Source organism: Anolis carolinensis, chromosome 3 (genome assembly GCF_035594765.1).
Source record: "Anolis carolinensis isolate JA03-04 chromosome 3, rAnoCar3.1.pri, whole genome shotgun sequence".
NCBI classification, from domain to species: domain Eukaryota; kingdom Metazoa; phylum Chordata; class Lepidosauria; order Squamata; family Dactyloidae; genus Anolis; species Anolis carolinensis.
In genome coordinates, this window is record NC_085843.1 from 162,026,633 (window position 1) to 162,043,486 (window position 16,854).

Sequence of the window (16,854 nt, forward strand, 5' to 3'; positions counted from 1 at the left end):
CTAACAGGCTTCTCTGTTATCAGAGATGCATTCCTGATTCATAATACAGTGTTAAAATCTGACAAGTGATATAAAAATTTCTAGAAACTGCAAGATTCCCTCTTGTGTCAAGTGTGTCCATGAAGCTCACATTGTTCTTCACATGGAAATATGGAATGAATGAGAGATGACATAGTTCTAACATAGTCCAGTCTGCACATAGCTTCAAGATGCTTGGTAAATGAATGAGTGGGATGATGTCTAATCATGTATTTGCATGCATTGCGTGCCTTCGAGTAATTTCCAATTTATGATCACTCTAAGATTTGTTCTGAGGGGGATTGCCATTGCCTCTGGAGCTAAGAGAATGTGACTTGCCCATGACCACCTAGTGAGTTTCCATGGCTTAATAGGGATTCAAATCCTTGTCTTCAGAGTCATAGTCCAGCCCTCAAACCACTAATACCACACTGGCTAGATCTATCCTTCCTGGGAATTTCTGAGGCTGAAGGTGGATGGATACCATTGCATGAGAAGGATGTTCAAAACATGGTGATTCTCTATTGTTGAGAAACCCTGACAAAAATATCATTGAGTGATAAGAATCTTTGTAGATTAGGGATTATTTTTTGCAAAAAAATTCACATTGATGTTTGTACAGGAAACAGCATTATCCATGCACAAAATAATATTTGTTATTTAAATGCTGTTTTTTTGTGCAGAATATTATTTTCTGCACAAAGCAGCAATTTATTTATTTCTTTACGACATTTATTTCCCGTCCTTCTCACCCCAAAGGGGACTCAGACCGGTTACAAGTTAGATTTACAAACAATATACTATAGTAATTAGTAATATTCCATGTAATATATAATATATAATTATTATATTATTGTATTGTATTAGTAGTAGTATAATATTATATTACAATAATATGATCAATATTATATGTACTTACAATATATTATATTATTAGCATAGCACAATATAAGTATCATATATTATTGTACTATACTGCAATATTATTAGTAATATTACATGTAATATATAATATATATTATATTAGTAGTATTATATTGTATTACAGTATTATGATAAATATTATATATACATACAATATATTCAATTCAATTCAATTTATTACAATACATACAATATATTATTATTAGCATAGTACAATATTTTGTACATTTTGTGCAATGTGGAAATTGTATGTAGGACACATCGCAAACTGCAAATAGTTTTCAAAAACTAGTTTTCAGTTTTTGCAGCAAGATGATCTTTTGACATTTTCTTACCTTTCTTGCTCCACAGGCAGGTGACAAACATTACCATCCAAGCTGTGCACGATGCAGCAGGTGCAACCAAATGTTCACAGAAGGAGAAGAAATGTACTTGCAAGGTAAAAAGACTGCATATTTGTAACTACTTTAAGCACTTGAAATAACAGAATTGACTCATTTCAATAAATAAAGTAAGGAGGATGGACCCTGGAAAGGATATGCTTTTGTGCTTATTTTTTTTTAATTACGAAATCAATTACTTATCTGCATAAACTAAAAAGTGTAATGGAAGCTTTCCCCTGTATAGGTCAGTCTTGGTTATAACTTATATCCATCAAATTTACCTAACTCAGAGCAAGAAGAATACAATTCATTCAGTAAAATCTTATTTTATTACCTCAGCCTAGGATGAAAGGTCTAAATGACAAAATTGGGATATTCATTGAATTAGCTTGTTCTCGGAGTCAATCAGTCTTTCTTTATTACGGTCAATGACCAGCACAAAGTAGCCACAAATGCCCTGGGAAGGGGAAACACAGTTCCCTAGTGAAACAGTTATTAAAAACAGATTAGAAAACAGTTTGAAATCACAGTTTAAAAACATAGGTTAATGTAGCAGGTATGGAACCGAGGGGGGGGGATGATAGGAGGGCTCAAAGCACTGGGGAGGGGCACTAAAGGGGACGGGAGGGGCGCATTACAAGTCTAGTAGCATTTCAGCTGTAACAGGTTGCTCTAGCAACATTTTCGACCAAGTGTTGCTTTGAGGGTCGATCATCATCTGTCTAATTTTAATTGCTGCAGCACAAAATTTAGCAACACTCTAAGTTATTGTAGTGCTAGAGTCCAAAAGAAGCAGGGTGGAGTAATATTTTTCAGCGTGGTCAGGATATTTTGAAAGCCATGGTGTAATGAGATTAGTTCTAAGGTTGCTGTAGAAGGAGCACATGCTCAGTTGTTTCCATGTGTTCGGACTCACAGGGGCATAATCTCTCCTTGAAGGGGTCTTCCAATACCTCCCCTCCAATACAGCTGATGGGAAGGCATGGTATCTTCTCAGGGTAAAAACCCTTCAGTGTTTAGGTACCTTCAGGTTTGTTAGATAAGCCATGGAGGCGGTGAGGTATCTGTTAGCTTCACTAATGATAAAGGCTGGGACACAGGCTTAGTCCAATTGGCGCTCTATGTCCAGAATTCATTGCTTAATGAGATCCTTGGGTTGGTCCCATTCCATACTTAGCAATTGTCCTTGGGGAAAACCTAGTGTTGTGATTTTTCCTGCCATGTGGACTGGAAGCCATTCCTCATAATTAGGGGGCAAGGTTACATGGTGAGAAGGACAGCTGTAGCCAGTAGTTGAGAATGGCTTTCCATACTCTTGCCTCCACTTTTCACAAAGCCTGTCTCCAATCGCAGGGTGGCATTAGAGACACATCTGGGAGCCTGTAGATCTGATCTTAGGAATTTTGATTGAACATGCTGTAGTGGGGTATAATTTGAAAAGGGGCCAAGCTGGGCTCCATTCTGCAATTGTGCCATTGGTTTAGCTTCGAAGAGCTTAACTGCTGCCGGTATAAAGCGGCTCCTCCCGTCTTGAGATATTGTGCTTGGAGTCAGTGCTTAATCTGATCTTTCTTTCCTCCTATGCTCTTTTCTAATCCCAATAGGTTACTGTGCTTCAGTCTAAACTCGTAGCCCAAAGTTTAATAATAAGAGGCCCTAGATGTGTGCCTGGGATAGAAGGGAGAAGTTGAGTGACATCATCCAAACATATGTTTCATAGCTGTTATCATACATTACCATTAAATGCATAACAATGAAAAGTGAATGCCGAATAGGAGAATATACATTCATCCCAAGGCCAAAAACATTTCTCCCAATTCTGCCAGACAAATGCACATTCCATCTTGCCCAACACTCCTGTGGCCATGGTTTATTTCAATGGCTTTCCAAACCCAGAATACGAAATGAGATTTCTTTGGCTATTTGTGGCTTATTTTGAACTTGAAAGAAATGATGCTGTACAAAGTTAAATAATAAATGATAAATATTTACACAGACAGGAAATATCTGTGGGTATTATGTTTCCTATTCAGTCTCATTCACTTTGCTTCTGAGACAAGTATTTTTATGCTAAGCAAATCATGAGCCCCCAGTGGTGCAGCGGATTAAACCGCTGAGCTGCTGAATTTGCTCACCGAAAGGTCAGCAGTTCGAATCCAGCAAGTGGGGTGAGCTCCCGCTATTAGCACCAGCTTCTGCCAATCCAGTAGTTTGAAAACATGCAAATGTGAGTAGATCAATAGAAAATAATAATATAATAATAATCACTTTATTTTTGTACCCCGCCTCCATCTCCCCAAGGGGACTCAGGGTGGCATGCATGGGGATGAGCCCGATCATCATCATAGAATATAATCACATTAAAAGACATACACAGTATCGGTCTGGTGGAAAGGTAATGGCATTCCATACAGTCATGCTGACCACATGGCTTTGGAGGTGTCTATGGACAACAGCTTAGAAAGGAGATGAGCACCAACCCCCAGAGTCAGACACAACTAGACTTAATGTCAGGGGAAAACCTTTACCTTTACTTACTCACTGAAGTTGCAGTCTGCTTCCTTGGCACAGGCTTAAGACTTACCAACAGCATGCCGTCCTTCCAAGATTTAGTGTTTGCAAAGGAACATGCTAATAATGAAACAATATAATTGTGTCTTTATTATATTACCAGTGGAGGATCTTTAAGAATAAGAGTTTCCCCTGACATTTGCTTTGACATTTACTCTGGGAAAATAATTTGCTCTGCTTTATAGCCTCCACTGAGGCTATTTTGTGGGGCGGGAAAAGTATTGCATTTTCCTCTTTTCTTTTTTACTGTTAGGCATGCACTTTCTTCTCATAATCAAATTAGTTTTAAAGTTAAGTTTTGCATAGTTGAAATGATAGTTTATTACATTTGTGCAGACAAGATTGAATAAGGCCCGGGCCCGGGCTGTGGCGCAGGCTGTTGGGCAACCAGCTGCAGCCAGTGCAACAAATCACTCCGACCAAGAGGTCATGAGTTCGAGGCCAGCTCGGAGCCCCGTGTTTGTCTTTGTCTTTGTTCTATGTTAAGGCATTGAATGTTTGCCTTATATGTGTAATGTGATCTGCCCTGAGTCCCCTTCGGGGTGAGAAGGGCGGAATATAAATACTGTAAATAAATAAATAAATAAATAAATAAATAAATAAATAAATAAATAAGGCTTCATTTTCTCAAACACCTTTCAATAATAACTTTTAACACTCTCTTTATTAACACACCTGACAGTAGAATGCTTCCTCTTAAACGGAAGCAACAAAGCTTGTCTCCTCTAGATGCTGAAATGTAAAATGTAAGTCATGTCTTCCTGGAACAGGACAAATTACACCTGGTATAGTACAAGCAATTCCCAAGTTATATCCCCGAGAATGGGGTAGGGGGGTAGGATAACAGGAGGTGAGAGAAATCTGCCACTCAGAAGGGAAATTCACTCCTGAAAGAACTATTATGGGGAAAAGGAGTCTCCACTGAAACTTTCTCACCAATCCTTGTTTCCACAACAAGCCACATTTTTCAAAATCCAGTTATCAAAAGGGACAAAAAGTGAAGTGAAATCTTCTGAACAGGGGCACAGAGAGCAAAACAAAGACCACAGGGGTGTTAACCCTTCCCTATGCTATCCAGAAAACTACAAATGAGACATGATGAACATGTTTTGCCTCTGTGGTCAAAAGCTCTTGATTGATATTGTCTATGAACTGGTCCAGTATTAGTCTATGTGGTTGTAAAATATAACTACTTTATTTGATATAATACAATATTTACGTAATAGAATTTAATGTTGGCTAGTCTAAAAATTTCCACAGAAATTGTTATATTTTCACTAAACATTCTAAGAATTAAATATTTTGTACTATATTACTTGAACAGCAACATTGCAGACAGAGACATTTTTTTTTAGTCCAATGTATATTAACATAATTATATGCAGTTAGGCTAAATATTAGTTTGATGAGGAGTTGAATCCAGATATAATAATAAGTAAAGAAAGCCTATTGAAATCAGTGGGTGTTAATCTAGTCATACATGAATTTCTTAACAGAGCTTTCTTTACTCTGGCAAAGAAATTCTAGGGCCCCTTTTACACTGCCATATAACCCAGATTTTCAAAACAGATAATCCACATAATCTGGATTATATGAGTTTACGTGGCCATATTATCCAGTTCAAAGCATTTAATCTGGATTTTATATCAGCGTAGAAGGGGCCTAAGTGGAGCCAAGAGCGAGTAGATCAATTAATTGTTGTATCAAACCAAAAACCCATCTAGTCAAAAATCATGTTCATAGAGTGCTTATGGAAGTTCACCATAAGTTGCTTATGGAAGTTCACCAGAAGGTTGTGAGTAGCATTGCGACATTGTCTCTGATCCCACTATATCAGAAGCTTCAGTAAAAGACAATTGTGGCACTGTGGAGTCATCATTTTGATCAACGTATAGCAATCTGTAGTGTCAGAGGGAGCTGTGAATATGATTCTGGCAATGTGGGTAGGAACTGGAGAAAAGGCCTGACAACAGTGGTTCTCAACCTGTGGGTCCCCAGATGTTTTGCCTTCAGCTCCCAGAAATCCTAACAGCTAGTAAACTGTCTGGGATTTCTGGGAGTTGTAGGCCAAAACACCTGGGGACCCACAGGTTGAAAACCACTGTCTTAGAAGCTGGAAGTGTGAAACAAAATTTCTCGTGGCAGTGTAATCATGTACAATATGATACATAGTATGCTTATTTTTCCTATGTTAGGTTCCACAGTTTGGCATCCCGACTGTAAGCAGTCCACAAAGGGAGAGGAAAAGCTACGGGTAAGTTGGTTTGTTTTCTTCTTAAGTTTAAAAGGGGTAGGTTCCAATGAAGAAACACTCCAGCAACTTTATTTTCAGTGACTGGTTCCCCCCCCCCCTTCAGATAAACTTTAGGTTCTTATGACATTAAGGTTGGATTCTTGTTCTACACACACTTTAGTACTCCCCACTAAAGTCCTTGAAACCCGCTTCTGAATAGGCAGATGCAAGATAATGCTCCAAATGACTTACTTATTACACAAGAGAGCATCACACATGTCCAATCTTCCACACAGCAAAGTTTACTACTTCTGAGCGACTTTTGTAGTGGTGCCCAGTTAGAGTTATCAATGGGATGGATGTCATATAGCATTAACGCTCAAGCTATCTTTAATGCTAAAGCTATCCATCTTATTTTATTATATTGTTACTCATTTTATGTTTTAAGTGAGCTTTTATGGATTGATGTATTGCATAATATCATTTTATTGTGTTTTTACTCTTTGTAATGTTTTAATTGTTGTACTTTGGTTATTGTTTTCGGACCTTTGTCCCGTGTTAGCCACCCCGATTCCAAGCCGGGAGATGGTGGCAGGATAGAAAAATAAAGTTACTGTACTTACTTACTTACTAACAGTCCCTGTGGTAGAAAATGGTACCGTAAAGCCCTGTTAGGTGGAAAGATGGCAGGCCTCTTTTCTCACCTCTCAGTCATCAATTAGCAGCTTCAGCCTCCCTCCTCTCAGCATTGTAATGAGTGGAAAGTGACATGTTTGGAAGGTTGAGCAGGCATGGGGGAACTTCACCCTCAGGTGTTTTGGATTTCAACTCCTACAATTCCTAATAGCTGGTAAGCTGGCTGGGGTTTCTGGGAGTTGAAGACCAAAACACCCGGAGGGACAAAGTTTGCCCATGCTTGTTTTAGAGGGCAAATTACATCAAGGGGAATTGAGGGGTAAGGGAGGAGACCTGGTGTAATTTGCCGGACAAAACTTTACAGTACTTCATTCATTCTTTCTGATCCAGGATCTGCTAACAATTAGAGCCATAAGTGTTCATCCAATATTCAGTCTTCATATACTCAATCCTTTAGGTGTTCCTGAGCAATTGTTGAGCAACATGCTGAAAGTGTAATTGGCTTAGGAGATGTCCACCACAACCTCAGCTTCACCTAAGGTTCTCTTTTACACCTTTGCAAGAAAAACAGATGGCCCACTCCAAATACAGAAAAACAAAGAGGGAAAGAAAAGAGCAAAATGTTGAAGTCACTTGATAAATTATTTTCAGTGACTCATTAGGAAAACTATGTTGTTGAAGTTCTCATCAAAATGTATCCAACTTTTGCTATTTCTAATATTTTAAATTTTTCCTACCATATCTAAAAGTTTTCTGCTTCTATTTACACACCTATCTGAAGATATCAGAATGATTCCTTTCATCTCAGCTAGCAATTGATTGTATTCAGACATGTGTTCCACAGTGGAGCCCCCGGTGGCACAATAATAATATAATAATAATAATTTTATTCTTGTACCATCTCCCCGTAGGGACTCGGGGCGGCTCACATGGGGCCTTGCCCAACATCACAATATAAAACAAATCAAAACACATAAATTTACAACAATAAATCAACAATATCAGTAAAACCATCATAAAAACAATATTACAGGAAAAAGCGTTAAAAACAGATATAAAATGGGTTAAACACTTGTGCTGGCAGGACTGCTGACTTGAAAGTTCGGTTGCTGATCTGAAGGTTGCCGATTTGTGCCTGAGGAGATCGCAGATTAGCTCCTTCTGTCAGCTCAAGCTCCCCATGCAGGGACATGAGAGAAACCTCCCGCAATGATGGTAAAACATCACAAAACATTTTTCCCCTTGGCAACGTCCTTGCAGACGGCCAATTCTCTCACACCAGAAGTGACTCCTGACATGAAAAAAAAAAATCTGTACCACAAGTGAAAGGTCTCTTTCTGCTTCTGGAAAGGCCTTAAATCCAATTGAAACATACTCTGTAGGAAGCGAGGAGATGAATTTCACCAATGTCACCTTCCCCCTGTAGTTTCCAATATTACTCACCCTGATGTTCTAGTCCAGAGCATATTTTAAAGGATTGAAAGCTATAACAGGAAGAAGGAATCTGCAAAGCATGGCTCCTTTGTGTCCACAGTGAAATTCTACACTAGGAAAGTTTGGATACAAACATTATTTGAGCCATGTAATTGAATCTTTTATTGTTTTCTGTTCTATATAATCAGCAGACTTCCTGATTAGTTTTTACATTTGCTTTTTATTTGGGTCTCCCCCTTTCTTTCTTCTATCTCTTCATAGATCACACCAAGCTTAAGACACCCACAGTGTTCTGCTTAGTCTTTAAGATGCCATAATGGGGTTTTTTCTTTGCAACAATCTAGTAGTCTATGATTTCTCAGTCTCAGCAAGGCGTATCCTAGTTGAAGCAAAGATCTACATGGAAATGGTATATATGTGGTTCAAAATAAAATGTTTCTGATTTGGAGTTATTTCTTTTTATGTGCCATAAAATGGAGACATATAAATAGTATCTAATCATGTAAGGATGGGAATAGAACCACCAGGCATGGTGATATTTCACCGAAACCATTGAGGCGTGCACAGGTTTTAATAGAGCCCTGGATTCCACCTTAAATTTTATTGCAAAGTTGACTTCCTGATATATTGTAACATTAATAATACATTTGAAATTATATATAATTAACTCACAATTAGCTGAACTGATGAATTGCTTCATTTTGGCAATAGCTAATATATATATATGTCAGCCTTATGTACCAATGTCATGGCTTCTGACAGACCTTTAATTATGTCACTACATCCACAGCAACACCATTGCTGTGTTAAGAATCCTCCAGCTGATTCAAACTGACCTTTCAAAATCCTTTGGGCTAATTTCCAGTTCCTTAGGAAACACCAGACACTCCTTTCAAGCATCCATTCTTTCTTCTCTCTTATGTGAGCAAATGCCCTTTTCATAGCTGAAGACACTTGACTGAGCCAAGATATTGGTACCCAAAATATAAAAAATACTTCTCAGGAAGCAGCTGTTATGGAAGGTACTCAACATTGTACAGGGTCAAAATCATGTTATTTTCCCTGCTATTTTGAAAGCCAAAATGCATACAACCCAAACTGCTCTTTGTCAAAGCAGCCTGCAGAGTCGTCATTATCATCATTTTTTGTGTTTTGCCTATGACTATTTTTCGATTACACCCTCCTTAATCATGGAGCTTTCGCGAGTGTAGATTTTAGGTGGAGTCTTTAAAAACAATGATTGCGTAAGGTTTATTCTCTTTTGAATCTTTGTCACAGAAGGTGCCAAAAGAAGCAGGAAATAAAGTAACTTGGCATGTGAGTGCCGATAATGTTTGTTTTTATGGTAGCCTAGTGATTTTGCTATTGATAGGATATTGGTTTTAACCTTTTGCACTATTTCTAATCAAGTTGATTTTAGGAAAGTGGTCATCTTTGTTATGAGAGAGGAACTTCTTTTGTCTATGTATGTAGGATAAACCTTTACATTTTTCACTTTCTTTTCTTTTCATGGCAGCATTCCTCATCTGATTTCTTTTATCCAAAGAGTTTGGTTCTTCGCAAGCCACGCTCTTCAGAGGTTTGCAGTTTGTGTCTTTGTTTTTAACTGACACTTCTATGGAAGAATTTTTGCACTTATGTTTGTAACTGCTACTGTTACTACCACTTCCACCTCCCTTCAATTGTTCCTTTTTTCACCTGGACACCATTTCCTTTTTGCATCACACACTTGAATAGCTGTGCACAATATTCCTGTAGTTGCCTGTTTTGATTCCTAAAAATTGGGCACAAAAAGTAGTATTTCTGTGTTTGTTGTTTGTATATGTTACAGGATTATAATACACATATGATAGTTTGTGATCACTGAAATGGTATTTTTCAAAAGTCTAGTATGGTGGCACAGAGGGTTAAACTACTGAGTTGCTGAACTTGCTGACCGAAAGATCGGCGGATCTGGAAAGCGGGATGAACTTCAGAGGTTAGCCCCCAGCTTCTGCCAACCTAGCAGTTCAAAAAACATGCAAATATGTGTAGATCAGTAGGTACTGTTCCGGCGGGAATGTAATGATGCTCCATGTAGTCATGCCAGCCATATCACCTTGGAGGTGTCTATGAACAACAGCAGCTCTTCAGCTTAGAAATGGAGATGAGCACCAACACGCAGAGTTGGACATGACTTGACTTAATGTCAAGGGAAAACCTTTACCTGGGTTTCAAGAAAACAAAGTAGGCAGTTAGTTTAATAAAATACATTACATTATCTCTTTGAGTTTGTGCCAATTGATAGGAATGGTTCCAAAAATTATCCCAGTTCATCTGTTCTTGGGAATATATTGCACTGTTGATACCCCTGTCCAATATTGCCAGAATCAAAATTATTCTTGTCTGTTGCTTTTTAGACACACCCTAATTGCAAACATGGTGGCAAAACCCAACCACACCACACAAGACTTGATGGCCTGTATCCTGTTGGCAATCCCAACTAGCATAGATCAATTGAACAATTGTTCAATGGTGATCCTATTGATTCAATGAGGTTACTTTAGTTGGGGTAACCAATAAGATTCAGGCCCAGATATTTCTTTATGTTCTTCTTTGCTTCTTCTTTCCCTGGAAGAAGGGCACAAAACCTGTACCACTTCTCTCTTTGGCAAAAATTCACATGCTTGCAATATCCAAGTGATAACTGTTTGAATTCATTGGTGCAGAGATAGTACTATCCAGTGTCTTTGTGGCTGTGCATTTCTCTAGTGCAAACACAAAGTGGAATGCACTTGCAGTTGTGTAACATTTATTTGGTGTTACTCCCTGTACATACTTAACCAAAAGCAGATCGGGTTTGTTGCTTAGCTTAACAAAGCAACATCCAAAGACTTTTTAAAAAACATTCACAGGAAACTGTATGCCAATAAATTATTTCATTAATATAAATTGAAAACAATGAGTAAGCACATTCAAACTTCATAAAGGAACCCCCAAATGAAGGGTAAATTTGTGTTGTTTTTTTAAAATAAATGTTTGCTGTGCTTTTACAAGCTGAAACATGTTTTTAAGAAAGGTCCTTCACAAAAGTAGTTTTACTAGCTTAGCAACCTTCCTAATTGAATCTCTCAAGAAATGAATAATATGATGAAATCTAGTACTTTAACATTTTCCTGTCACTGAATCTTCAAACTGGAGAAAATGTCACTGGTTAAATTCATGCAAGTGTTAAGAAAATGTTTTTAGACAGAGGGAATTTTGAGAGGGGGGAGTGTTGATGCAAGTGTTGAAATATTTGCTCTTTCTGCCAGGGCTTGCAGCTGAGTACTGAGCACAGAGCGGAGTGTAGAGCACCTCTTACTAACCATTTGGTGCTTGGGGCTCAGCTGTAAGCCCTGGTAGTCATGGGCTCTTTGGGCCTGCAGGCCACACACATACTCAAAGAGTCTGTGACTGCCAAAGCTTGCAGACGGGTTCTGAGTGCCAAGTGTGTAGTAAGAGGTGCACTGCGCTCCGCACAATGTTCGGCGCTCAGCTGCAAGCACTGGCAGTCACGGACGCTTTGGGCCTACAGGCCATACACACTCTCTCTTAAAGAGTCTCTTTCCAAGTTACTGTGTGTTGAAAAGTACAGGGAGGTCTTGCTATCCATTTAAAAATATAATAGAGCCTGAAAAAGAGCCAAGGGCTGCAAAAACAGTATCAATGAGCCACACACTGCATTTTGCCTATCGGATTCAGAGACATAGTTTTATGCCACCAACCCTAACAACTCAAAAATGAAATGGTGAGACCCTCTAGCCCTAAAACTGAGGGGAAAGGGAGCATGGGAAGCCCACCCATTGCCGCCACCTGGACGAAAATCAGGCGCCAAAATGATTAACATTCCCACTTTCTTTATGTTTCACTGCTTTTTCCATTTGGCAAGGTTTCACCCATATTGTGCCAAATGAATGAACAGCACGAAACAAAAACATGGATGAAACAAATGAGACAAATTTCGGGCCCATGACTAGTATACATTACAGTAATGTAGTCAATACCACTCTCAGCAGACATTGCTTTCATCTATTGACCTCACTCTTCCAACTTGATTTCATTTAAGATGTTAAGTCCAAATCTGCAAGCATGTGGTTATGTATTACAGTAATTATTAAGACCAATGATGTTTGAATAGGTTCTTCTAAGAATTTTTGAGCCCAGTGTCAGGAATTGATGGTGCATTTAGCCATTTCTATTGATTCCATAGATCTTTGACCAATTCCTAGCAAATGTAAGTATTTAGGAAACCATGACATGGGTTAAGAGATCACAACACTGATGTTGAATAAAGTGGCCTCAGTTGTACAAAATGTGAAGCCATGGTTTGATGTTTCATACTGTAGCAAGTCTTGGACACCACCCCAGCTCAGGCATAAAGTGATTTCTGTTCACAGAATTTCTCTTTAATATTAACAACAGCTTGCTGTAACATCAGAACATCTACAAAGAGTTGTCACTCTTAACTAAGTTTGTCTAAATAAGCTTAATGTATGCATTATGAAACTATCTTATTCCAAGAAAACTTTAGGGTTCAGATAAAACATTTAGTTCAGCATTATGTATGACCTATGACTATGTATATGAAAAACATCCTGAAATAATTTGGATTAAACTTGCATTTTGATGCATTTGTAAGTTCTGCCTCTAAGGAACTATTATTTTGGATGGTTTCTAGCAATGTTAAATGACTGTAGTAGAATAACTGTAACCCAAACCCAAACTGTTCCTTCTTCTCCAGCTGTTTTCACCACCTTGTATATTGAACTCCATCAAAAAACTAAGGCAGGTACTGTAAGCAGCGCTGGGACAATGTCCTTTTTACCTTATACTAGTGCATCCAGTTGGCTTGATGTTCAAGAGATCATTTCAGATATATGCCTCATAGAGCATGACTTGAACATCTGTAATGTAGAGTGGGCAGCCATCACATCACGGTGTTGGAACGATGTGGATGGTGCAAGTGCTTTTAGAAGTTAACTGTTTAAACTATGTTCAATGCATGGCAAAACTAGTGTCAAATGGAAGGAACTGATTTATCAAAACATTGACCAGTTCAACTTAAATTGTGAGAGAAATAGGTTTTGTTGGAAAGTATACTATATATACAACAAACACAAACCACATCATATGTGGAAGGACTTGGGGGCACTTTTGCATTGAGGTTAAAGGACTGAAGAGAAAACTGAAGTGGTAGAACATAAAGTAGCAATAGATATATTTAGAGGTGAGCTATCAGTATGCAGACAGCAATGTTGTAACTGTTCTTTTGAGATTAAATAATTTTGCTGAGGGAAACACCATGAACACAACTCTATCTTTCAAATAGCAGTAAGCCTAGAATAAAGGTGTGGTGTACTATGCTCAGTTATTTTCACTTAATCATCAAGTTTAAAGATCAGACTAGATGACATGCAGTACAGGATACATTCAGGATCCAATCCCATTCAGTACCTCAATCTGGGGATTAGCAGAATTAATTTTAAACATTTACTTGCTCCCATGGACTTTATAGCTTTTCTTTCCAAAAATTCTGCATTCATAGCCATAGCAGGGAGAAAGGGGTTGAGGATAAACTATATCGGGTTGTTGTATATTTTCCAGGCTGTGTGGCCATGTTCCAGAAGTATTCTCTCCTGACGTTTCACCCACATCTATGGCAGGCATGCTCAGAGGTTGTAAGGTGTTGAGAAACTAAGCAAGTAAGGTTTATATATCTGTGGAAAGTCCAGGGTGAGAGAAGAACTCTTGTCAGTTGGAGGCCAGTGTGAATGTTGTAGTTAATCACCTTAATTAGCATTGAATAGCTTCATCTCCTGGCTTCTTCCTGCCTGAGGGCATCCTTTGTTTAGAAGCCAGGAAATGAAGCTATTCAATGCTAGTTAAGGTGAATAACTACAACATTCACACTGGCCTCCAACTGACAAAAGTTCTTCTCTCACCCTGGACAGTGTCTTATTTTCGGGAAATGCGGTATTTCATGCTAGGTTTCTGGTCCTAATTGACTATAGGTTTCCAGCCCTGATGGGCAATATTTGCAATTTTGGGGGTCACTTTCACCCCCAGGACCTCCAGAGGCTGCAGCTCTTACTGTGCTATTGATTTCCAGTAGAAATTCTTGTTGCTATATCTTGGCAGCAAACTAAAAAATGCATTAAAACAAGTGGAAAATGTTTTAAAGGCCTTCTATCTGTTTGCTATTGAACTGCAAATCACATCATGAAATTCTTTTTCAACTGTGCATTGCAGCTTGGGGCTATGTAAACATTCTTGGGCACTGCTTGTTGTCCATGTGTTGCCCAGACCTGTTGTGGAATAAGGAAGTTTAAAGGCATAGCTGCATCTTGTTTCCCAATAGCTGTTTTGAATCTGAGGTGGTATTCAATCCTTTTCACAGCTGATGCTGTTGCATAATTTTTGCAAAGGTTGAGGTGTTTCTCTCTTGGATCACATTTGGTCTAGAAACTAGGGCTACATATGTGCCAATCATATGTGAATTTACCAGGCTGAAGGTGTCCTGGAATTCAATGTGGTTGTTGCTTCTCTTGTAAGCACTTAAAGTAGTGGTTCTTAAGCTGGTGTGTTGAACTGGCATGCTTTTTCTCACAATGTGCCATTGACCAGTACTATATATGGATCCACCTACAATAGTTTCTTTCTTTCCTGAAAGCTCTCCAGAGACTTGCAGCAGATGGCTTAAGGACTAGGCTTGTGCAATTCGGCCAAAAGACATGCCATTTTGGAACCCATTTGTGGCTAACTCCTCATTCTGTTTACTGGGAAATTACTTGAATCGGAACGAGTGTTGCCGTTTTCATTTAGCAAATATTCAATCCATTGGCTACAATGGGAAACTTTAAAGGCTCAATACTCAGTCATTTTAAAGCCTATATGCATGAAACCTACCTCAGTTTTAGATCCCGTTTACAACCACAGGCCTGCCAGGTTTCAGAACAATTCACCAATCTACTGATTTTTTAGAATTATTTTAAGTTTTTACCATAACATTTTAAAAATAAGACAAACTGCAAGAAAGGGTTCAGGGAATTGTAGTCGCCGGTTGTGTCCATTCTCAGCCAATCATAGCATGGACACAACCAGGCTTTTTGTTGGCTGAGAAACAGAGAGAGAGAGAAACTTCAATTCCCATCATGCTCTGAGGAGAATTCAAAGACTTTTCAATGCTTGCCCTATGCAAGTGCTGCTGGGAAAGTGAGTTTCCAGCAGGCCCTCTCTTGAGAAGGAACCTAGGGAACTTTTTCACGGCCGGGGAGGAAGAAAAGATGCTTCAGGATCTTCTCCAGGACCCCAAGGCAGTCCCCTGCTTCAGGAATAATGCAGACTTAACTCTATCCTCTCCAGTAGCCAATAAATCCGGCTCTCTTGATCCGTTTTGCCCAGCTTTTTTTATTCCCTCCTCCCTGTTCTGTTTTTGTAGGATTACACGAAACAGACCATAGAATATTACAATTCACTTTCGATCAAACTGATCCAGGCCGAAACCTATCAAGGACAATGGTCCATGGACCACCATTTTGAATAATCTTGATTTAGAAAGAGATGTATCAGTGTCTTCATAAAAAAACAAATTTCCCCAGAAATTACAGCATATCTTTTAAAATGTAGAGCAGCAGTCTTTGAAGGAAGATACAAAAAAAATTCAGGTACAAGGCTTCTAGTGATCTTTTTTATAGGGTGGAATATGGAAGCATTTAAGATGTTTTAAATGAACCTCATATGGCTAAAAGTAAAGTTTAATATAGATAAACATAACATTACAGCTGTACAAAAATTATTCTAAAACACTGGAGGTCTCTTTAAGCCAAGATCTATACATGTATGCATAATACGGCTGTAATTTTTTTTAGGTCAACAGAAGCTGTGAGGTTTTCATTTGGATGTAAAAGGTTAATAGTAAATTAGAACAAGCTAAAATTGCTGTTATAAAGCTATCTGATAGTCACTTTGCTAAAGGTCAAAATGACAGAAAACTAGATAGCAGACAAAATATATTGTGATAAGAACAAGGAAGGGACAGGGACAAGGAGAGAGGGGTTGTACATGCAAAGTTGAAGCGAAGGAAAATAAGGCAACAGCCTCTGGTTTATCAATATTCTGGTGCCTGACCTTAATTATTCCACTTGAAAGCTGAAAAACAAAGCACATGTCAGACGCATGTTTATATAATATCCAAACTGCAAAATATTGGTAATGCTTTTTCTCCTCTTCTTTTTTTTTTTTTTTGAGAAGGCATGGGAGCTTACAAAAGCAAAAAGTTTGTTGTTGCATATCTCTTGTAGAATATTTATATGGCTTTTGTGTTCAAAATCAGCACTGAACCTTGGCTGGCCTGTTGTTTCTCTGGCATTCATTGTCTTCTGAATTTTGCGATTTTAACAACCTTTTCTAGCCTTTTGTTTCAAAGCATCCCACCCTCATGTTTAGTGTGTAGTTGAAACAAAAGCAAAAAACATCTCGGCGCACCTATTTTGCTCACTGATTACGAGATAAACATTTGCATAACTCTAGGAGTCTGACTCACATTAGAAGGAGTCCTTTACAAGGAATATCTGCTAAAAGATATTGAAAAGTCACTGGCTTGATCTTGTTTTTACACTCTTTCCAGACAGAGCT

At 38.5% G+C, this 16,854-nt stretch overlaps 1 protein-coding gene across 16 annotated transcripts in view; it reads left to right on the forward strand.

Moving 5' to 3' along the window:
* The window catches only part of ablim1 (actin binding LIM protein 1), a 219,161-nt gene that overhangs the window by 129,548 nt on the left and 72,759 nt on the right, over positions 1–16,854 (forward strand). For 11 of the 16 annotated variants that reach the window (XM_062975680.1, XM_062975683.1, XM_062975682.1 and 8 more), the window contains exons 7-9: positions 1,294–1,381; positions 6,092–6,150; positions 9,716–9,778. In XM_062975680.1, coding sequence (XP_062831750.1) covers positions 1,294–1,381; positions 6,092–6,150; positions 9,716–9,778 — 210 coding nt within the window. The remainder of the gene's footprint in view (positions 1–1,293; positions 1,382–6,091; positions 6,151–9,715; positions 9,779–16,854) is intronic. The other 5 variants (XM_016995113.2, XM_016995122.2, XM_016995119.2 and 2 more) reach the window with 1 other exon arrangement.